At 34.3% G+C, this 19,446-nt stretch overlaps 2 protein-coding genes across 4 annotated transcripts; one reads left to right on the top strand and one right to left on the bottom strand.

The window, feature by feature from the left end:
* The first annotated feature begins 1,134 nt into the window (after positions 1 to 1,134).
* Positions 1,135 to 2,821, top strand: LOC126967970 (ubiquitin-conjugating enzyme E2 J2-like). The gene has a single exon (XM_050812705.1). It carries the CDS (start codon positions 1,358 to 1,360, stop codon positions 2,027 to 2,029), a length of 672 nt encoding a protein of 223 aa, XP_050668662.1. The 5' UTR covers positions 1,135 to 1,357; the 3' UTR covers positions 2,030 to 2,821.
* A 1,062-nt stretch (positions 2,822 to 3,883) lies between these two features.
* On the bottom strand, positions 3,884 to 9,356 carry LOC126967934 (centrosome-associated zinc finger protein CP190). 3 transcript variants are annotated; one of them, XM_050812648.1, is made up of 3 exons: positions 9,057 to 9,356; positions 5,873 to 8,852; positions 5,542 to 5,685 (listed from the first exon to the last, which is right to left on the bottom strand). In XM_050812648.1, the coding sequence occupies exons 2-3, from the start codon at positions 8,795 to 8,797 to the stop codon at positions 5,674 to 5,676; spliced, it is 2,937 nt and encodes a 978-aa protein (XP_050668605.1). In that variant the 5' UTR covers positions 8,798 to 8,852; positions 9,057 to 9,356; the 3' UTR covers positions 5,542 to 5,673. The 3 variants fall into 3 exon arrangements, with proteins under 3 accessions (XP_050668595.1, XP_050668614.1, XP_050668605.1); XM_050812638.1 differs by having other exon boundaries at positions 3,884 to 8,852; positions 9,057 to 9,345; XM_050812657.1 differs by lacking the exon at positions 9,057 to 9,356 and having other exon boundaries at positions 3,884 to 5,685; positions 5,873 to 6,017.
* Positions 9,357 to 19,446: the final 10,090 nt, after the last annotated feature.

Here is a 19,446-nt window from a genome sequence, read left to right as displayed (position 1 = left end):
ATTTTGTGATCATCCTTCTGATGTCACTAGTCCCAACAGCATTATGAAATGGTTCTTATCAGAGCTAATATTACGTTATATAAAATAAAATGTTCTTTTCAGAACGAATCTTTCGGCATACGCTTATTACAGTTATTATGCAGGATTACTAATTCTACGATCTATAATGATACGTTAGAAGTTAGATATTAGACATTTGTGTTAATTGATATTATTGGTTGTAGGTACATCTACAGTGGCATGAGTTTATTGCTACCTTTTCTCTTTTCCCTTAACGTAAATTCAATGAGAAAAAAAAATTTTTGACATTCATAAGTGTCATTTCCTACATGAGTGATTTTGATTTGATTTATAATCAGTCTGAGCCTCGTTAGAGCAAAAGTGTTCTTTAACCTTTCCGCATCGGCCGTGCCCGCGGGCACTGGTAATTCAAAAAACAATGAGAGCGGCTGTGCCGCGGGGCACTCTTTTACCTCATCCAGTTTTCACCGTTATTAGGTGTACAAGATGGTTTATTTGCCTACGCAGTTATGAACGAGTGAATTCCCAAACACATTTCGATCCGTTACGATTCAAGGCCAACAATATTCGACGTCATAGCTTTACGGACAAAGCACTTATGTGTCCACTTGTTCCCGGCCGGCGCAGCGAGCGGTCGTTATCAAGACTTTACACGAAGATCGTTCTTTGTGGAGATTTAAGCTTTATTTTATAATTAACATATACTATTAATTACAAAAACATAAAAGGAAATAAATAAATCAAGTAATTAACAATAATAACAATATTTATTTTAAAATATACCTATTTTTACACTTTTTTTCAAATGAAAAGTCTGTGTGAAATAAAAAAGAAAGACAATATGAATAATTTATACATGGTCTTATAGCTTGTTTCAATAGCTTTCAGTGACAGTCACTCAAATCACCCTAGTTATAAGCATTTTATAACTACACGTAAAATAATACACACGGGGAAAATGCCGCGAAAATGCCGGAAGCTTGCCGATCTACAGTGTACAGCGAGTTCCGGAGCGCGCCGATCCGGAAAGGGTATTCTGAGCTCAGCTGAAGTCTGTAATAATGTAATATGACACTTGTTTCTGGGGTCAACCCTCGTTGTAGTACCTACTTATGTGTTCTGTGGGTCAACCGTCAAACCCATCTGACGTCAACTCAGCCGTCAATTTTAGTGAATTCGATGACGTTTGTTTGTATTATGTATAATGTTATTGCGGAACTATTAATTTTTAAAAATAAACTACCTATCTTCTTCTTTAAAATATTTTGTGTTGATATGTTAATTTTAGTAACCCAAAGTAAATCAGTTAAATAAACTTTGTTTATGTTTACAAATAATGGCAAAATCCAAGGTTACGGGAGCCACGAGTAGGCTCAAACAAGATTATCTTAGACTAAAAAACGACCCTGTACCGTATGTGACTGCAGAACCGGTGCCTTCAAATATTTTAGAATGGCATTATGTTGTCAAAGGACCCGAGAAGAGTCCATATGAAGGAGGCTATTATCACGGAAAAATCATATTTCCTAGGGAGTTTCCTTTCAAGCCCCCATCTATCTACATGATCACCCCAAATGGACGATTCAAAACTAATACTAAATTGTGCCTTAGCATTACTGATTTCCATCCAGATACTTGGAATCCGGCTTGGTCAATTTCAACTATTCTCACCGGATTACTAAGTTTCATGTTGGAAAAAACACCAACATTGGGTTCAATAGAAACATCAGAATATCAGAAACGATGTCTGGCAGCAGAATCTCTTGAAATTAATCTAAACAACAAAATGTTTTGTGAACTATTCCCAGATTATGTGGAAGAGATTGGGCAGCTTTTGAAGGAGAGGCAGGAAGCTCTGTTGCACGCTGAGAATACTAACAGTGTTGGTGAAAGTGATACAACCAGTGAACATCAATCAAGCATGCATTACATATTGACAAACTTATTTGTTCTTGTTGGTTTTGTGTTCCTAGCTTTCATGGTGAAACACGTTATATCCAATGACTAATGTTGTAGTTTAAGTCTTGGTGTAAATAATTTAACTTATTTGTAAATTAACACTGGTTCTGGTTTGTTATAAAAAAGGAACTATTCCATAATTCTATAAAAATCTAATTTTAAGGTTATTTTAAATTTTATGTATAGATTCTTTCTTCAGGAGATTCAAAATGTACCTATAGTTACCATTGGGAATCAATATTGCAATAATTTATAAAAAGCTATAATAAATGTTTTGTTTGTAACTATGTTTTAAATTAATTATAGATTTGTATCTGAACTTTCCTTATTCATAATTCTCAACTTTATTTTACATGAGTGAAACTTTGTTTATAAACATCTGAACTTTCACCAAATTATGTTCAAGTCAATCATACATTCTAATCCCAATTTGCATCAAGAACTACATATAGATTATTTAAAACATTGCAATAGCTATATCAAATTATAATAATATAGATAAGATTGCTTTTGTGGATTTTTTGTTTTTAACATGTCATTTCTATGGATGAGTCTGTCTACTGTAAGAAAGTATTGCTGCACTGTGATAGCATATATTATATAGAAAATTATGGTTTTAAATCCAGAGGGTGCTGGATGAAAGAATTATCCTGGATAATTTGTGCAATAATATTACTGCTTAAACATTAATGTAATGGAAAGAACTATCCTATGGTGACCAACTTTCATATGGAAGCTAATATTGAGCATTCAAAATTAAAATCAACAATGCACTTTCAACAACTTTCTTTTTACAATTATGTAGAATTTTTTTAAATATAAGACATTATTTTTACATGAATATTGTTTCCATTTTCCTACAACTGCTGAATTAATACACCATGAACTAGACTTGTTGACTGTTAAAGTTAATACAATATTAATGTTTTACAAACATTTTGTATAAGCCTTTCCACCAAGATTGGGGTTTCCAAGACAATGGATTAAATAAGAAGGGATTTTAATGCGGAAGACAATAGGTTAGGCTCCGATGTATTAATGCTACTTGCACAGAATACATCAACACTTATCCTTTACCTAGCATTGATCAAGCCATCCATCATCTTCTAAAGAATGCACAATACCCCTTTTTGCTGAGGAGAAACAAGGCAGCAACATACATAGTGTAACATCACCCTATACCTATATTATGTACTTTTGCAATATTAGGAGAACCTACTCCAACAAAAATGCCTTGCACCACCACCTTGTGATGGCACAGCATGCCTAGTTATTCCTGACGAAGTCTCTGCTATCTCAATACAGCATATTTCACATAATCAGGTTGTAAAATTGAGTATAATTGTATAACTAATAATAATAACGAGGATATTTGCTGCATCAGTCGTTTTGAGGGTAAGTATATGACTACTTGTAGATCTCTTGTACAATGTCCATATGTATGTAAGTTGGCTTGGATCCAGACAACATAGGGCAATCTGTGTGTTACTTTACATGGTTCTATGGTTTGTTCTAATAAGACAAGCTCCAAGAGGTTCCCAGATATGGATAATCATGTTGCTAATAGTATAATTTGCAGACCAAACTGCCCAAATGATAACAAGTTTCCATCAAGCCCCTCATTTTACACAATTTAGTAGATTTGGCGTTTTCAAGGAACTTTCTTCTACAAAACAATGGAATGACCTCTAGTAGTGCTATCAGGATGATATGATATGGTTATTCACATAATATCTAAGATTGTTTTTCCTCTGGTATTGCAAGTTTGGGCGGCGGGGTAATGTACTACCATCAGGTGCCATGTTCCTAGGTTAATTGATCCTCGTATTTCATAAAACATACCTATTGCATTCCTTGTTATAATGGAACAGAAAAAATGCAAAATTTAAGACAAAAGCAAAGATTACTTTTTAAAAATCTATTAACATAATGCAATATATGTTCCAATTAGATTGTGCCTGTCAGTTTATCTTCTTACTCCAAGTTTTCAGACTGCTGCAGGCTGTAGAAAGTGACACTCGATGCCATGTGCAAATTGTTCAGCCACATTATGAGCTCTGTAGGCACATGCTGTGGCTTTTCTTCTGACTACATTCAAAATGCAAAGGGGTCTGGATGTCACATATGGTGAATGCAAACTGTGGCCAGCTCTAATACTAATAACTTTGTGTAGGTAAAAAGTAGTAAATTTTTTTTTTGTGACAAAACTTTAATACATTGTAAAATATTACACATTAGGATATACTAATGGCTAACATAGTTCTAATCATCAACAGGCACTACATACATAATTTAAATATATTTAAGATCAATAAGTTGAATTTATATTAAAGATAATAATCCAATTTTCAAACTTCACAAAATCTATGACTTAAACTTAATACAACTTATCTAGGTAATTACTTAATATATCCTATATACAAGTGTTAATCTAAGTATGAGAATATTTACTTGAAATATTTTATTTCTTTTATTAAATTATTAATATAATCAGACAGAATTCATATTTCCATTTGGACTCCTGATCAAATATATGATTTAAAAAACCTTGTAACTATCTGTTATTAGTATGCACTAATATGCATGCATATGCATAAAACACAAAAAAACATACAGTATGTGTTTTCCACAGTCAAATATCTGTTACAATTACCTTTGTAAGCTTTAGTTTCTAATCATAAAATACTATTGATTTTTTGGATAGACTTCCACCAGAGGATTGTATATTTCTGTTACTATCTTTAGTTATTTTAGCTATCTTTTTTTTATATATTTTCACGTCAAAATGAATTTGTTTTGTTATTTATCCACATTGTTTTAAATTTTTCAAATCTCATCATTGTTTAGTTTCGTCATCATCATCTTCCCAGTCTCTTACAAGACTCCTTATGTTTTCATGTTTTGTATCACATTCAACATGTACCTCTGGTGTGTTCTCTGCTATTTGTTCTGTTTCTACCACTTCTTCTGTAACTAATACACCCATAGGAGAATCATTTTCTTTTGTCTCTAGATTATCTTGTGAATCATTATCTTCCCAATCATTGAGAAGAGAAGAAAGCTTTTTCTGTGGTTCTTGTATACTTTCTTGGATTCTCTCACTGTCTTCTGTTTTTAAAGATCCAGAACTATCTCTTATAATTTTATCATTACTGTCATTGTTGATGACATTTTTAATACATTCTGGCAAACTTTTATTGGCTTGAATATCTTGTGTCACAATATTTTGATTGACTTTGTTCTTAGCACCTCCTGTTAACTCATTTTCATCATCCGACCATTCTGATGCAAGACTGGCTATTTGAGGAGGCTGTACAATTTCACCTTTGCTGCATTCATTACTTGCTATACATGTTTTATTTTTTTTGAAAGTTCTAGGATCAATGCCAATGTCTTTTGCAATATTTTCAATTGTTTCTTCATCTTCATTTAGAATGGTTGCATTTTCTGATGGCTCATCAGTATGTTCACTGTTTGTATGATGATCAGTCATTAAATCATTTTGGGTGTTAGTCTGTAACATGACATTATCTATTTCACTTTGATCTGCCTCATTAATTATTGGTATAATTTCAACAGAAGGGTTACTCATGGTAACTGAGTTTTCGTTAGCTTCTGAGCTGTGCATTACAATTATATTTTCATTATTTACAATTGATTCATTGGAATCCAGTTTGGCAGCAACACTAATTTCTAAAGCTGGTTCTGAAATCATAGATATAGATTCATTCACAATGTCTTGATTCTGTTGATGATCAACAATATCTGCTGAAGCACCCTCCCCTATAGATTCTATGGTTTGGATCACAGTTGATGATCCACTTTTTGGTATGACAGTTCCTATTTCATAAGCATTTGAAGCAATCATTGCAGAATCTTTTTGAAAACTTACTTGACTATTAGTATTTTCAATAATATCAACATGAGACATCTCTGTTTGAAGTGGTAGGGAAGAAATATTTTCTTGTTGTATTTCCTGTGTGACATGCATGTTTACTTCAGGAAGTTGAATCAAATTGTGTTGTTCTTCATCTTCATTAGCATCTTCAGAATGTTGTACTTGTTCACTCATAGGAATAGGTATAATTTCTGTATCTTGTATATTATTTTGCCATGTAGCATTTGTTGTGATTGCCCCAATATGAGATATGTCATGTGCACTTGCTATCGATGTAGATATAGTCTCCAAATTTTTTGTTAAAATAGCAGTTGATTGGATATACTGAGTATCAATACCTTGTGAGGTTGCAATTAACTGGTATTGGTTGCTGTTTCCTTCAGTGGCATGGCCATATACAACTACTATATTTGGATTATCTGATAAATTAGTATTAGTTGTATTTAAAGTATAATCTTCCTGTATGAGCATCATATTATTATTATTTGAAGATGCATTATTGATAGCCATATTTGGGTTTGCAATGGTAGTACTTGGTGCTGTTAATACTGTTAATGACTTATTGGCATTGGTGTTATCAAAAATAATCGAATGGTTTGAGGATAATAAGGCATTGTATTCTTCTTCATTTGAAACAACAATTTGAATTGGTTCATTAACATTTGTCTGAGATTTCAATAACATCTCTGCATCTGCTGTTTTGGTTTCATATATTTCAGAGTAGTCAGATGTTGATTGTCTTGCTAAGTCCATTCTTTCATCAGTTTCTGTCTGGTAATTGTCTGATAAAAAGCTCACATTTGTGTGTTCTTGCTTTGGAATTAATTGGAAATCTTGGAGAATGTATTCATTATTATCAATTACAACAATTTCTTGTTTCTTTTTAGGTGTGTGTGTTTGTATGTATTCATTTTTATTCAATACATTTTGAACACCAGCTGAGCCTTTATTAACTGAAGGTAATTTAGAGAAGCTACTATTTAATATTTTGCTTTTCTGTGTTGTAATTGACTTCTTAGTCATGACAATCTCTATATTACCTTGTTCCGGTTTCAATTCCTTGCCATACATTTCTTCAGATTGAGTGTCATAGGCTGGCAATTCCACTTCTATATATTTTGGTTCTTCTTCCTTTCCAATTTCTCCTAATTGCCTTTCTTCATCAGATTCCTCAATTATTCCATCACTTCTAGCATTTTTATAATGGAAAGTTTTCAAGTGTGAGTAGAGATTACTGTCACGAGTAAATTTTTTTGAGCAATAAACACATTGTGGTACAACTTTACTGCCTAGAGAATATTTGTGTCCAGTTTTTTGGATGTGGGACATAAGTAAATTTGTTGAACGAAATGTAGCAGAGCAAATTGTACAACGGAATTTGCGATTCTCTGTATGTGATAACTTATGTTTAACTAAAAGGTTTTCTGTCAGTGCAACATAATCACAAACATTACATTTTGGGAATTTGTATACAGGGGGTGGTTCAATACCATGCTTTGTGTACATATGATGCAACAAATAATTATGTTTAGTAGACTTTAAACCACAATATTCACACATAGTGGAGACAGGTTTCTCGCGATGTACATCAACTAGATGACGTCGATATTTGTAATAAGTAGTGAAATGCAATGCTCTACCTGGAGTCCCACATATTAGACAAATCCATGGACCCTTAACATTTTCAGCCCCAAGGGCTATAAGACGAGCTGCTTCCTTAGAATCAACAACATCAGACTCATATGTGAAATCTGGGACTTCAATTTTTGGTTTGACTAATTTTTTAGGCTTATTATGTGTATTTAAAATTTTAAGCTTTATATTTTTATTAGATTTTACCAAGTGTGGATATCTCTTGAGAACTTCACTAATAATTTTGGCATGATCTAAATTTCCAATTTGTTTCCGATCTTTGGCTTCAATTTCCACCCTCGGTGAATCATTGATTAAAATTTGATCAAAAAGTTGGCTTGAGTCTTTATTTTTTTCTTTCTTTAAGCTATGAGCTTCATAGCTATCCCCGAGAATGGTTTCACTTGAATCATTTTCATATTCTTCACTTTCTGTAATCTTTCTACATTCAACAATGTCAATAGTTGAATTACCACTTAAAAATGTCTTTGAACTTGAAGGCTCATCAAATAGTCTACTTTTGTTAGACGCATATTGTTTTGTGCTTGAAGGATGTACCATTAAGGGTTTAGAGCCATAAGATATGCTTGTAAAAGAATTTTCAAAAATACCATCCCCATCCAACTCCATTGGTAGTTCATAACGGGTTGGTTTAGGATCCTTTATAACAGGTTTAAGCTTAGTAGTTTGCTTTGCTATTTCATCATGTAAAAACCCATTAGCAACAACTAGATCTGCAATAGTACTCTTATCTTTACTTGAAAAATTTATATCTTCAAAGGCAGTTTGATAATTTCTCTTTTTAGGTAGATTAATGGGTAAAGTTTTAGGTGAGGTCATAATGGGTTTCTTCTTAGTATTAGGAGTTCTAGAATATCTTTTTGCAATTGGATTTGTTCTTAATGGTAAATTTTTAACTCGGTGTGAATCCAAAAGTTTTGTTAATACAGGAATATTCATTACTACCGATGTTTGATATAACTTTTCTAGCAGATCCATTTTAAATTCTAACTGACCAGTATACATAAAGTTGACTATTGGTACAACAACATCAGCCTGCAAGTCATCAGGCATGATTAAGCAATCTTCATACATTTCACATGTTCTTTCCAGTATCTCAAAGTACTCTGTGCATGCATTTAAAACCAATCTATGAACTTTTAACTGAGCATTGTCTTGAAATTGGAGGGTAAGATCACAATAATCCGTTCGGTTAAAAAAGTGTTTTAACTTCTGGAGGAAGTATATTCCCCAGTTATCCACTTTCACCTGTTTTAACTCACTCATTTTCTTAGTTCCAAACTCACATTACTTGCACAATTTTTTTCGTCTAGCACTGAAACTGAAATAGAATAATTATTACACACTGAACAAGCTCACTAAAATATTATGCTTGATTTGAAAATGAAGCCCTAATCGATAGCGGGCGACACTTCTACCAAGTGCTTGGTTAAAACTTAAAACAAGCTCAGTCAATTCGTATTTAGTATCTGCTATGAATTAAATTTTGCGCCATTCGATTCATTGTTTATTTACAACAACTTACCGATAAAGTTCAAGCACTAGGAAGTATGATTTCAAAATTTCACATCACAATGTACGGAATTACAACACCCAAACTAGACCCAAACTGTTCTAAATTGACACTGTATACGCAAGATGGCGGTGTATAACTATAACTGTACAGTCACAGTGTACAGTGTACATGTAGCGTCTGTCAAATGTTCAATAATTTGGGACTACATAAAATTATAAGGTTTATTTTGCTTATCTAATACTAAAAGTCACGATTTAAATGTTAAAAATATGAAAATATATTAGCTGTTATTGGGTAAATGTTTGTAGTTTGTACGACAAAGTGCGTAATTGCATATTCAGTGGTGCCCTCTGTCCATACTTCAAATTACGAGCACGGAACATGCTATTGATTGAGGGCAGCGTCTTGCATAGCGCACGGTTCCACGGCCCACGCCATTTAGGTCAACAATCGGCGTCACTCAGCGTTGGACGATTATAACCGAAAATCAGTATGACGCATTGCGACTTGAGAACGCATTATCAACGTAATGGACTAGTAACTTGTATGAAGCTTTTATTTATTTATAGCAATAGATGGCTCTGCGTTTGTAAAGTATGTTCATGAGGAAGGAGTTTCAAACCAGTTAGGTAGTATAATATGTTATACGTAAGTATCCATCCCTATTCTGTGGTAATATTATATTGGATATTTTTGAGTTACATTTCAGACCTTCATTCTAACATTATTTAAATTGATTTGCTTATATATTTAATTTAATTATTTACCTGTTATATTAGGTTAGATATGAGTATTGAGTATATTTTACAAGTACAATTGTGGCCAATAAGGAATACACCTAAAGAGCGCAAATAACATAGACAGGGAGTTTCGCTTTTTTTTAGTCTAGTGGTAGCTTTAAAGGACTCAATATGTATTTTGGTGATTTTTAATGAGAGGATTGATGCGAGTGTACTTATATTTCAATATTTATTTAGCCTACTCAGTTACCGAACATGAGCCTTTTTTTCAGTTGGTAGGTACCTAAAAGTAGCGATAGCTAATAAAAATAATTATTATAAATAATTAGGGGAAATAACATTCCTCCATTTAATAGCAATAGCGGCTTTTCCGCTGTGTTTCATTCGGAAAGCGGAAGGAAAGAGAAAGAAAAAATATTTTTTCACTATGATACTTGATGTTGACAATGTTTCTCATTAAAATGAGAAGAAGTGTAAGTAAGTACTTTAAGTAACAATTTCAGCATTTTATCTACACCCATGCTTTATCCTTAATCCTCTATTAAAGAATCTGAAACAGTCAGCTTATAGCCAACATTAAAACACCCAATGTCATAATAACCATTACATCATCCAAACGAGTGTTGTAATGTTGTACTGAATTCCATAACAACACTCCTATGTTTTTTTTTGATCCCTTCATGCGCAAAGAGCTTCAACAGACAGCCACATTCTTATTGCTCGATGCGTGGTATATGTATGAATTAAAAAAAAATAACATTTTCGTTTACGCGCGTTCCACACTACCAGAACGTCGCGCGCCGTAAAAAAAAAGGTTATTCGAATCCCCGCCATTTTATTGTTTTGTTTAGAAGAAATTAGCGATTCATTTTAAACGCTGCAAAAGAACATTATATTCGAGTGAATTTTAATTATTGCTCTATACAAAATGTAAATGACTACTAAAATAAATAATTGTTTCATTAATACTTAGTTTATTTGTATATACTCAGTAATGAATTATATTAAGTTACTAAGACTGGTGTTTTAATGTTACCAGTAAGCTAACGGTTTCAGAATATTCTGGTTGTAGATAAAGTCTTGTATGCAACTGTTAATAAGTAGATATTAAAACACTTATGTGATACTAACGTGTTTTAATACCCCTTATTACACAACAGTTGCATAAATAACTATTAAGTACATTATATTTTTGTAATGTAATGTGATTGTAATGATGCATCAAAATTACTCAAACGTCTTGACTTACTTGTGCAAGTAAAAGTAAAAGAAGTGATTAATCTAAAAAAAACTCACAAGAGATACGAGTGCAGTAGATGTATCAATTTGCATTAACTGTCAATAAGTTAAGGTGTTATGTGCGATTATATATTTAAAATAATAGCTCAAAATGGTATGTTAATAATATAAAAATCTAAACTTATAACAAAACTGTTGAGATCGAATTTCTGTACAAAGAAAAAATTAATGAGTTCCTGTGGGATAGTTTTAAAACTGCACTATCTTTATAGCTTTGTGCACATTAACTTATGCACATAATTTCATAAAATTTGGCATGTTGAAACCTTATATTACCGGTCAAACAATGTGTTTGATAAAATTAATGAAACCCATAAAAGAGATGGGTTGCCGCGGGCAAGTAAAACATTACATAAACATATAACATAGTCCAGCATAGCATCATTGATATTAACGGCCGTTTTCAATAACCCATATATCCTTAGATTAACTTACGGCCGGAGGTAGACTGAATATTGGGAACGGACGTTAATGACAAGATCTTATCTATCCATAGCTGTATCCGGTATAGTTATATTATTAGTTATCGTCCCATGCTATCTGTCGATAGGTTATTGAAATGTTAGTGAACGTAAAACGTACTTGAGATAAAAATCGTAACTATCTTTGACTTTTCTGTCCCTTATCGACGGTAACTCACCATATCCGTGTCTGTCAATGGGACGACGTATAGCTTACCAGCGATAGAAGTTTGTATGAAAATTGCAATTCACGCGTCCCAATATAAGGCGATAAGAGTGACTTATCGGGTATATTGGGACAGCTTCAGATTATTGAAAGCTTTACAGCAATTATCTGTAGATAGTATATTGGGAACGGTCGTAAACGGTGATAGCAATGTATCCTGAGATTCCTATCTGAGGTAAAGAGTGAGAACGACAGGTCAATTGTAAATTTGGTCTAGTATTCCTAGACATAATAAATAGGTACATACATCGATACGTACTAAACTTAATTTATGTTTACAAAGTAATATTGTACAATAAAACTTATTATTTAATAGCCTGAGGGCGGTCGCTCCATTCCCAATCTGTGGTATCTTTAAGAAAGGCATTTATGTTATAGCAAACTTTACCACACAAACGTTTTTTAACAATTCTTTTGAATAACGTAATACTTTTGTTTTTAATATTTTATGGGATCTTGTTGTAAAAGCATATACATCGCCCCACAAAAAACTTACTAACTCGACTTAGCCGAGTAGGAGGCATTATAAGTTTATGTCTATTTATGTTTCTAACAAATTCGCTTATGTGCCTATAAACATTCATTACATTATCAAGAATATATTGACAAGCAACAGTCAAGATGTTAATTTCTTTTACATCTCGGTAAGTAGGTCCTTATTACCCCCAAATGGGGCTTGTAGGTGACCACTTGGTCATGTAGCTAGAAAAGCCCTAGAGCGGTTAGTTATTAAAAAAAAAAACTTCACTCTTTCAGTACATCTAACCATATTTTTATTTAAATTATGTAATGGTATTGTTAGTGCCCCAGAAATATTACGACAAATTGATTTCAATATACCCCGCCCCGGTGCAAGGCTTATTAATCGTGAATTCTTTCATCTTGCTATTCTGAGAACTAATATTGGTCTTCACTCTGCACTGCAGCGCTCTATGAGATCATTTAATGAGCTCCTTAATAATAATTTTGACTACATGGATATGTTTGGGATGTCTGTGCTACAATTTAAAAGACTTTGCAACAGTGTTATTTATAATAGTTTTTAATTATATATATGGTTTGTTTGTTTTACTCATATTCAACATAAGAAATAATTTGTATTTTTAACATTTATTAATCTTTAAAGTACTTTGTGTTTTTTGTACTAAAATTATCTTTAAAAATACAACAGAGCTGTACATACATGTAAGAAAGCTATTCCGTTCATAATGTTTGTTTTATATTTTTCTTATCTTTGTTTAGTTTAGAATAGCTTGTTGGTGTGTCTATAATAAATAAATATATGTGATGCTGGCAAAAGACATCATGCATTCTGCCCAATGACAAAAGAGGTCGCTTCGCTATTCAGCCTTGTCTTCGTATGAGTATAATAGTCATCAATTTTAAATATCGAACGGCGAAGCTCAATTTCGTTCTTGAAAAAAAAATTAAAAAAAAGATGAATAAAGGCGGGAATAGAAAACTTTTACTTTAAATATTGTTTGTATTGGGATTTTTTTATAATTACGTGCTAATTAGGAAAAAAACATGAGTTCTGCAACTGATGAAGATATATGCTGCACTCCCGATTCAATGAAAATGGAAGCTGAAGCAGCAATTAACAATATTTTGCCTGAAAGTTCTAAAGAGAGATATTTGAAAACTTACGACGAGTTCATGAAGTGGCGAAAAGAGAAACGAGTAAAGTCTTTATCTGAGACTGTATTCTGAACATACTTTAGTGAGCTATCAAAAAAGCTGCAGCCATCTAGTTTGTAGTGCATTTATTCAATGTTAAAAGCAACTATGATTACTAAACACGACATCAATATCAAGAACTTTTCAAAATTATCATCTTTTCTAAAAAGACAATCAGCTGGGCACAAAAGCAAAAAGCCAAAGGTTTCTACAGCGCAAGACGTGAAAACATTCATAAATGAAGCCCCTGATGAGATATATTTAGCTGTTAAGGTACCTAAAATAACAAATCACATAATGGTAACACTTCATCATTTATCTTTTAAATTACAATTACAATCCTATAAAACATACTTATTTTTATATTTCGCTTGTTTTAGGTGGTTCTTATCTTTGGTATAACTGGCGCATGCCGAGGTATTGAATTGACATATATAACAATAGAGAACATAGAACAACACTGTCAGTTGTTATATTGGTAATTAAACTACCGAACACAAAAACTAAAATTGACCGAACATTTGTAGTTCCTCAAGAATTCTCTGAATTCGTAATATAATAAAATACAGAAATCTTCGTCCTGAAAATGTAAACACCCGTTTTTTTTTGTAGTATGTACCACCAAGGCAAATGCTACAAACAATTTATTGGAAAAAATACCATTAGAAGTATGCCGAAGCAAATCGCAAGTTATTTAAAATTAGCAAACCCGGAATTGTACACAGGTCATTGCTTCCGGAGAACATCGGCTACACTTTTAGCCGATGCTGGGGCTAACTTAACCACTATAAAAGGTACGGTGGGTGGAAATCCAACAAAGTGGCTGAAGTTTACATTGAAGATTCCATACAAAATAAAAGTAAAATTACCAACCAAATAACGGAAACTATTCAGCTTTCAAAAAATGAAAACGAAACGCCACGCCGAACGCGGCAATTATTATTTATCAGTGAATTCACAACCGATATTCGACACATCAGTGGAAAAAACAATATTATTGCCGACGCATTAAGCCGCATAGAAACAATAACAGTATCACCTACGATCGCCTACAGCGAGATAGCGCACGCACAAGAGCGAGACAGCAGCATAACACAACTCATTCAACAACCAAACTTAACCTTCAAGAAAATAAATGTACCTAACACGAACCTAGAATTATATTGTGAAACATCAACAAGTCATGTACGTCCTTACATACCTACAGAATTCAGCAAACAAATTTTTAATAGTGTACATAATATTACTCACTCAGGAATACGAACATCACGTAAATTAATACATCAAAAATTCTTTTGGCCTTCAATGAATATCGACATCGGGAAGTGGAGTAAAACATGTATAAATTGTCAGAAAAGTAAAATACAACGCCATACAGTCAGCAAAATACAATGTTTTGACGCAATCGATCGCTTTCAGCATATACACATAGATATTGTTGGACCTCTACCTACCTCTGCTCAAGGACATCGTTATCTGATAACAATGATCGACAGACATACTGGTTGGCCTGAGGTAATCCCTAGCGACAGTATTACAGCCGAGACAATTGCAGATATCATCTACAATCACTGGATCTCAAGATTTGGATGCCCAGTGACACTAACAAGTGATCAAGGTCGACAATTCGAAAGCACTCTGTTTACCAACCTCATGAAAACTATGGGAGTTAAACGGATACGAACTACTACTACTAGCTATAACCCAAAGAGTAACGGAAAGGTAGAACGCTTTCATCGTTGCTTGAAGACAGCTCTTCGTTCAAGGTTAACAAACATCTGTTCAGGTTTACTGCGATAGCATTAGTTTTAGAGCGAGATAGAACACATAATATTATTCTGAATTCTTATTGAATGAAACATTTTACTATTGGTCAAAATGTAAGCTTTTTTTTATGGAATAGGAGGACAAACGAGCGTACGGGTCACCTGTTGTTAAGTGATCACCGCCGCCCACAATCTACCGCAACACCAGAGGAATCACAGGAGCGTTGCCGGCCTTTTAGGAAGGTGTACGCGCTTTTTTTGAAGGTAGCCATGTCGTATCGTCCCGGAAACACCGCACAAGGAAGCTCATTGCACAGCTTTGTAGTACGTGGAAGAAAGCTCCTTGTAAACCGCACTGTGGAGGACCGCCACACATCCAGATGGTAAGGATGATATCCTAACTTGTGGCGTGTCGTGCGAATGTGGAATTCGGCGGCAGCTCTTCGGAACACTCCCCGTGATAAATGCGGTAGAAGACACATAATGAAACGATTTCTCTACGCAACGCCAAGTGATCCAGCCGTTCACAGAGCACTGGGTCCCCCACAATTTGAGCTGCTCTACGTTGCACGCGGTCAAATGGATCGAGCTGGGGTGCGCCAGACCAGAGATGACAGCAATACTCCATGTGTGGCCGGACCTGCGCTTTGTAGAGCGCTAGTATGTGGGCCGGCTTGAAGTATCGCGCTCTATTAATGACGCCCAGTTTCTTTGAAGCCAATTTGGCTTTGCCCTCCAGATGAACACGAAATCGGCAATCGCTCGAGATTTCGAGATCCAGTATTCCGATACTAGGCGAGGCTTTAAGGGAAGGGTTGTCGAAGAGCGGTGATACGACAAATAGGGTTTTTTTAGTGGTAAACGCGCAAACTTGAGTCTTCTGGGGGCTAAATTGGACAAGGTTCAATTTACCCCATTCCGCGACCTTCTCAAGAGAGGACTCGATAGAAGACACAAGTTTCTCCCGGCACTGGTCGACGATTTCCCGAGAGAGACCTGCATGGCCCATGTATACGGCATCACCAGTGCTGTCATACGCATAGCAATGTATGATGCAGTATATGAATTATTTGAAAGTGTATTGGAGGAGGTTTTATTAAAATTATCTGAGTCTAAGAAGTATATCATGATATGTGGTTATTTATAATATTAATTTATTAGAAAAATCCACAACCAGTATGCGATTCAGATCTTTATTCAAATCATATGATTTAACCAATATTTTCTTAGAGCCTACTAGAGTAACTGGCACCTCCAAAAGCTGTATTGATAACTTATTTACCAATTATAACCATTTCTCAGGCAATAATTAACAAACTGAGTTCAGACCACTTTGGCCAGTTAGCCTCTTTTAATATTGAGGTCAATAAATGTACTAAAATTAAAAAGTTTACGTTTGTTCCTGTGAATAATAGCCGAATGGAGAAATATAGAGGCAATGTGTCAGTTAAACTCTCTAATTTGGATTTATTCAAATATAATATTAATCCCAATGAAATGTATGATATGTTATTTAAAATAATTAAAACAGATTTTGCTTCCATATTTACTTCTAAGACAGTTAAATCAGGTGGTCTCCTGTCATTTAATGATTGGGCAACAGCTGGCATTCATAGGAGCAGACAAAGGCTATATGAACTATATAGTGAGAGATCAATGTATAATCATGATGCATCTTTTCTCGAGTATGTTAAAAAATACTCTAAATTATTTAAAAGTGTTTGTTCTATTGGAAAGTCTATGCATATCAGACAAATAATTAAAAATGCACCAAATAAAATAAAGATGACTTGGAATGCTATTAACTGGGAATCTGAATTGAAATGAAATGATGAAATGAAACTTTGAATATAATCTATCAATAAACAATACAATAATTCAATCTCAGCAGGAAGTTGCTACTGCTTTTGAGATTTTTTTTCTGAGATTCCAGTTTCTATCACAAATACTCTTGTCTCCTCCACCAGTGTTGTTGAATAACTTCTTCTAGAAAATGTTATAGGATGTCAACAAAGTTTCAATTTTAGTTTTGTTAGCCCTAGAGAAATAATTAAAACTTTTAAATCTCTAGACATGAAAAAAACTGCTGATATATGGGGCATTTCTGTTAAAATAATAAGTTCAATAATTGATGTCATAGCACCATATCTTGCAATAGTCTTTAATAATTGTATTAACCATGGCGTGTTTCCTGACCTTCTGAAACATAGCAAAATTACACCAATATTTCGGGGTGCTCTTCTGACCCGAATAACTATCGTCCTGTGTCGGTTTTGCCGACCCTTAGTAAAATTTTTGAAAAAATAATTTTAAGCCAAATGCTTACTTACTTTAACTCTCATAAGTTACTTCATTTGAAACAATTTGGTTTTACTAGGGGATGTTCAACAACGGATGCAGGTGTTGAGCTTATCAAGAATATTTTTGATGCCTGGGAGGAATCGCAGAATCCATTTGGCATCTTCTGTGATTTATCTAAGGCTTTTGATTGTGTTCAACATTCAACGCTGGTCAGGAAACTGTGTCACTATGGGAACTAAGGGAACTGCGCTCGATTTTCTGATTTCATATCTAAACAATAGAATTCAGAAGGTCGACGTGAATGGCAGGAGATCTCCTGGGACTCCTCTCAGTATGGGGGTACCACAAGGGTCTATTCTCGGACCTTTCCTCTTCCTTATCTATATAAATGATCTTCCTAATCTTATAGAGAAAAAACATAAGGTAGTATTGTTTGCGGACGACACTTCACTGGTTTTCAAAGTGAAAAGAAACCAAGCTATGTATGACGAAGTGAACGATATTCTATCTGACATCTGTACTGGTTTAGCGCTAATAACCTGTTGTTAAATAGCAAGAAAACGAAATATATGAAATTTACCGTACCAAATGTCAAAAATGTTAATGCAGGTGTTTTGTTAAACGGAGTGGTGATAAAATCGGTGGAATCTGCTAAATTTCTTGGCATTCCTCTAGATTCCAAATTACAATGGGGCCCCCATATTGAAGAATTGGCGAACAGACTTAGTTCTGCAGCATACGCGGTTAAAAAGATTAGACAATTAACTGACATAGATACGGCGCGACTTGTATACTGTAGTTACTTCCATAGTATTATGTCCTACGGTATATTGCTGTGGGGCAGCGCTGCCGATATTAATACAATAATTGTGCTGCAGAAGAGGGCTATTCGCGCTTTTTATAACCTAGATCCTAAGGAATCATTGAGAGCATAATTCAAAGAAATTAACATCTTGACTGTTGCTTGTCAATATATTCTTGATAATGTAATGTATGTTCATAGGCACATAAGTGAATTTGCCAGAAACTGTCATAACCATAATGTTAACACCAGGAACAGACATGAGCTTATAATGCTTGCTACTCGGCTTAGTCGAGTTAACAAGTCTTTTGTGGGGCGATGTATATGCTTTTACAACAGGATCCCAGAGAATTTTCAAAACAAAAGTATTACGTTATTCAAAATAATTGTTAAAAAACGTTTGTGTGGTAAAGGTTACTATAACATAAATGACTTTCTTAATGATACCACAGATTGGGAATGGAGCGACCGCCCTCAGGCTATTAAATAATAAGTTTAATTGTACAATGTTACTTTGTTACCTTGTAAATGTTACTTTAATTGTAAAACATATTTTTGATGAAAAAAAAAAGCCCGCTGAGTTTGTTGCGCCCATTCTTCTCAGGCCTGAGGCATTCATTTTGGAATGGGTGGTAGTTTTTTTGACTTTCAATAAGTGATTTCACATCCTATTTTGAATAAAAATATTTGAATTTGAATTTGAATTTAAATAAATGTTGGAGGTTTCCAACATAACATTAATATGCAGAAGAAACAGCGTGGGAGATAGCACACAGCCTTGGGGCACTCCAGCATTCACGGGCTTTGGGTTCGAGCAATATCCGTCGACAACGACCTGTATGTTGCGCCTAGTGAGGAAGCTGGAGGTCCACTTGCACAAGCTCTCGGGAAGCCCAAATGATCGAAGTTTTGAGAGGAGCGCCTTGTCACGATCAAAGGCCTTCGCTATATCCAGGCTAACTGCGAGGCCTTCCCCCTTGCTTTCAATAGCCGCAGTCCATCTATGTGTTAGGTAAACCAGAAGATAACCTGCCGACCGACCATGGTGAAAGCCGTATTGTCGGTCGTTGATCAACTGGTGACCCTCTAGGTATACCAAGAGCTGACGGCTAATTATGCTCTCCATG

This window comes from Leptidea sinapis, chromosome 1 (assembly GCF_905404315.1).
Source record: "Leptidea sinapis chromosome 1, ilLepSina1.1, whole genome shotgun sequence".
NCBI classification, from domain to species: domain Eukaryota; kingdom Metazoa; phylum Arthropoda; class Insecta; order Lepidoptera; family Pieridae; genus Leptidea; species Leptidea sinapis.
The sequence above is the reverse complement of the archived record's forward strand: the minus strand, read 5'-3'. Positions and strand labels throughout refer to the sequence as shown.

Excerpts from the sequence above, each read along its gene's own strand:
- LOC126967934 (XM_050812638.1), bottom strand. The coding sequence starts at position 8,797 with ATGAGTGAGTTAAAACAGGTGAAAGTGGATAACTGGGGAATATACTTC.
- LOC126967970 (XM_050812705.1), top strand. The coding sequence starts at position 1,358 with ATGGCAAAATCCAAGGTTACGGGAGCCACGAGTAGGCTCAAACAAGAT.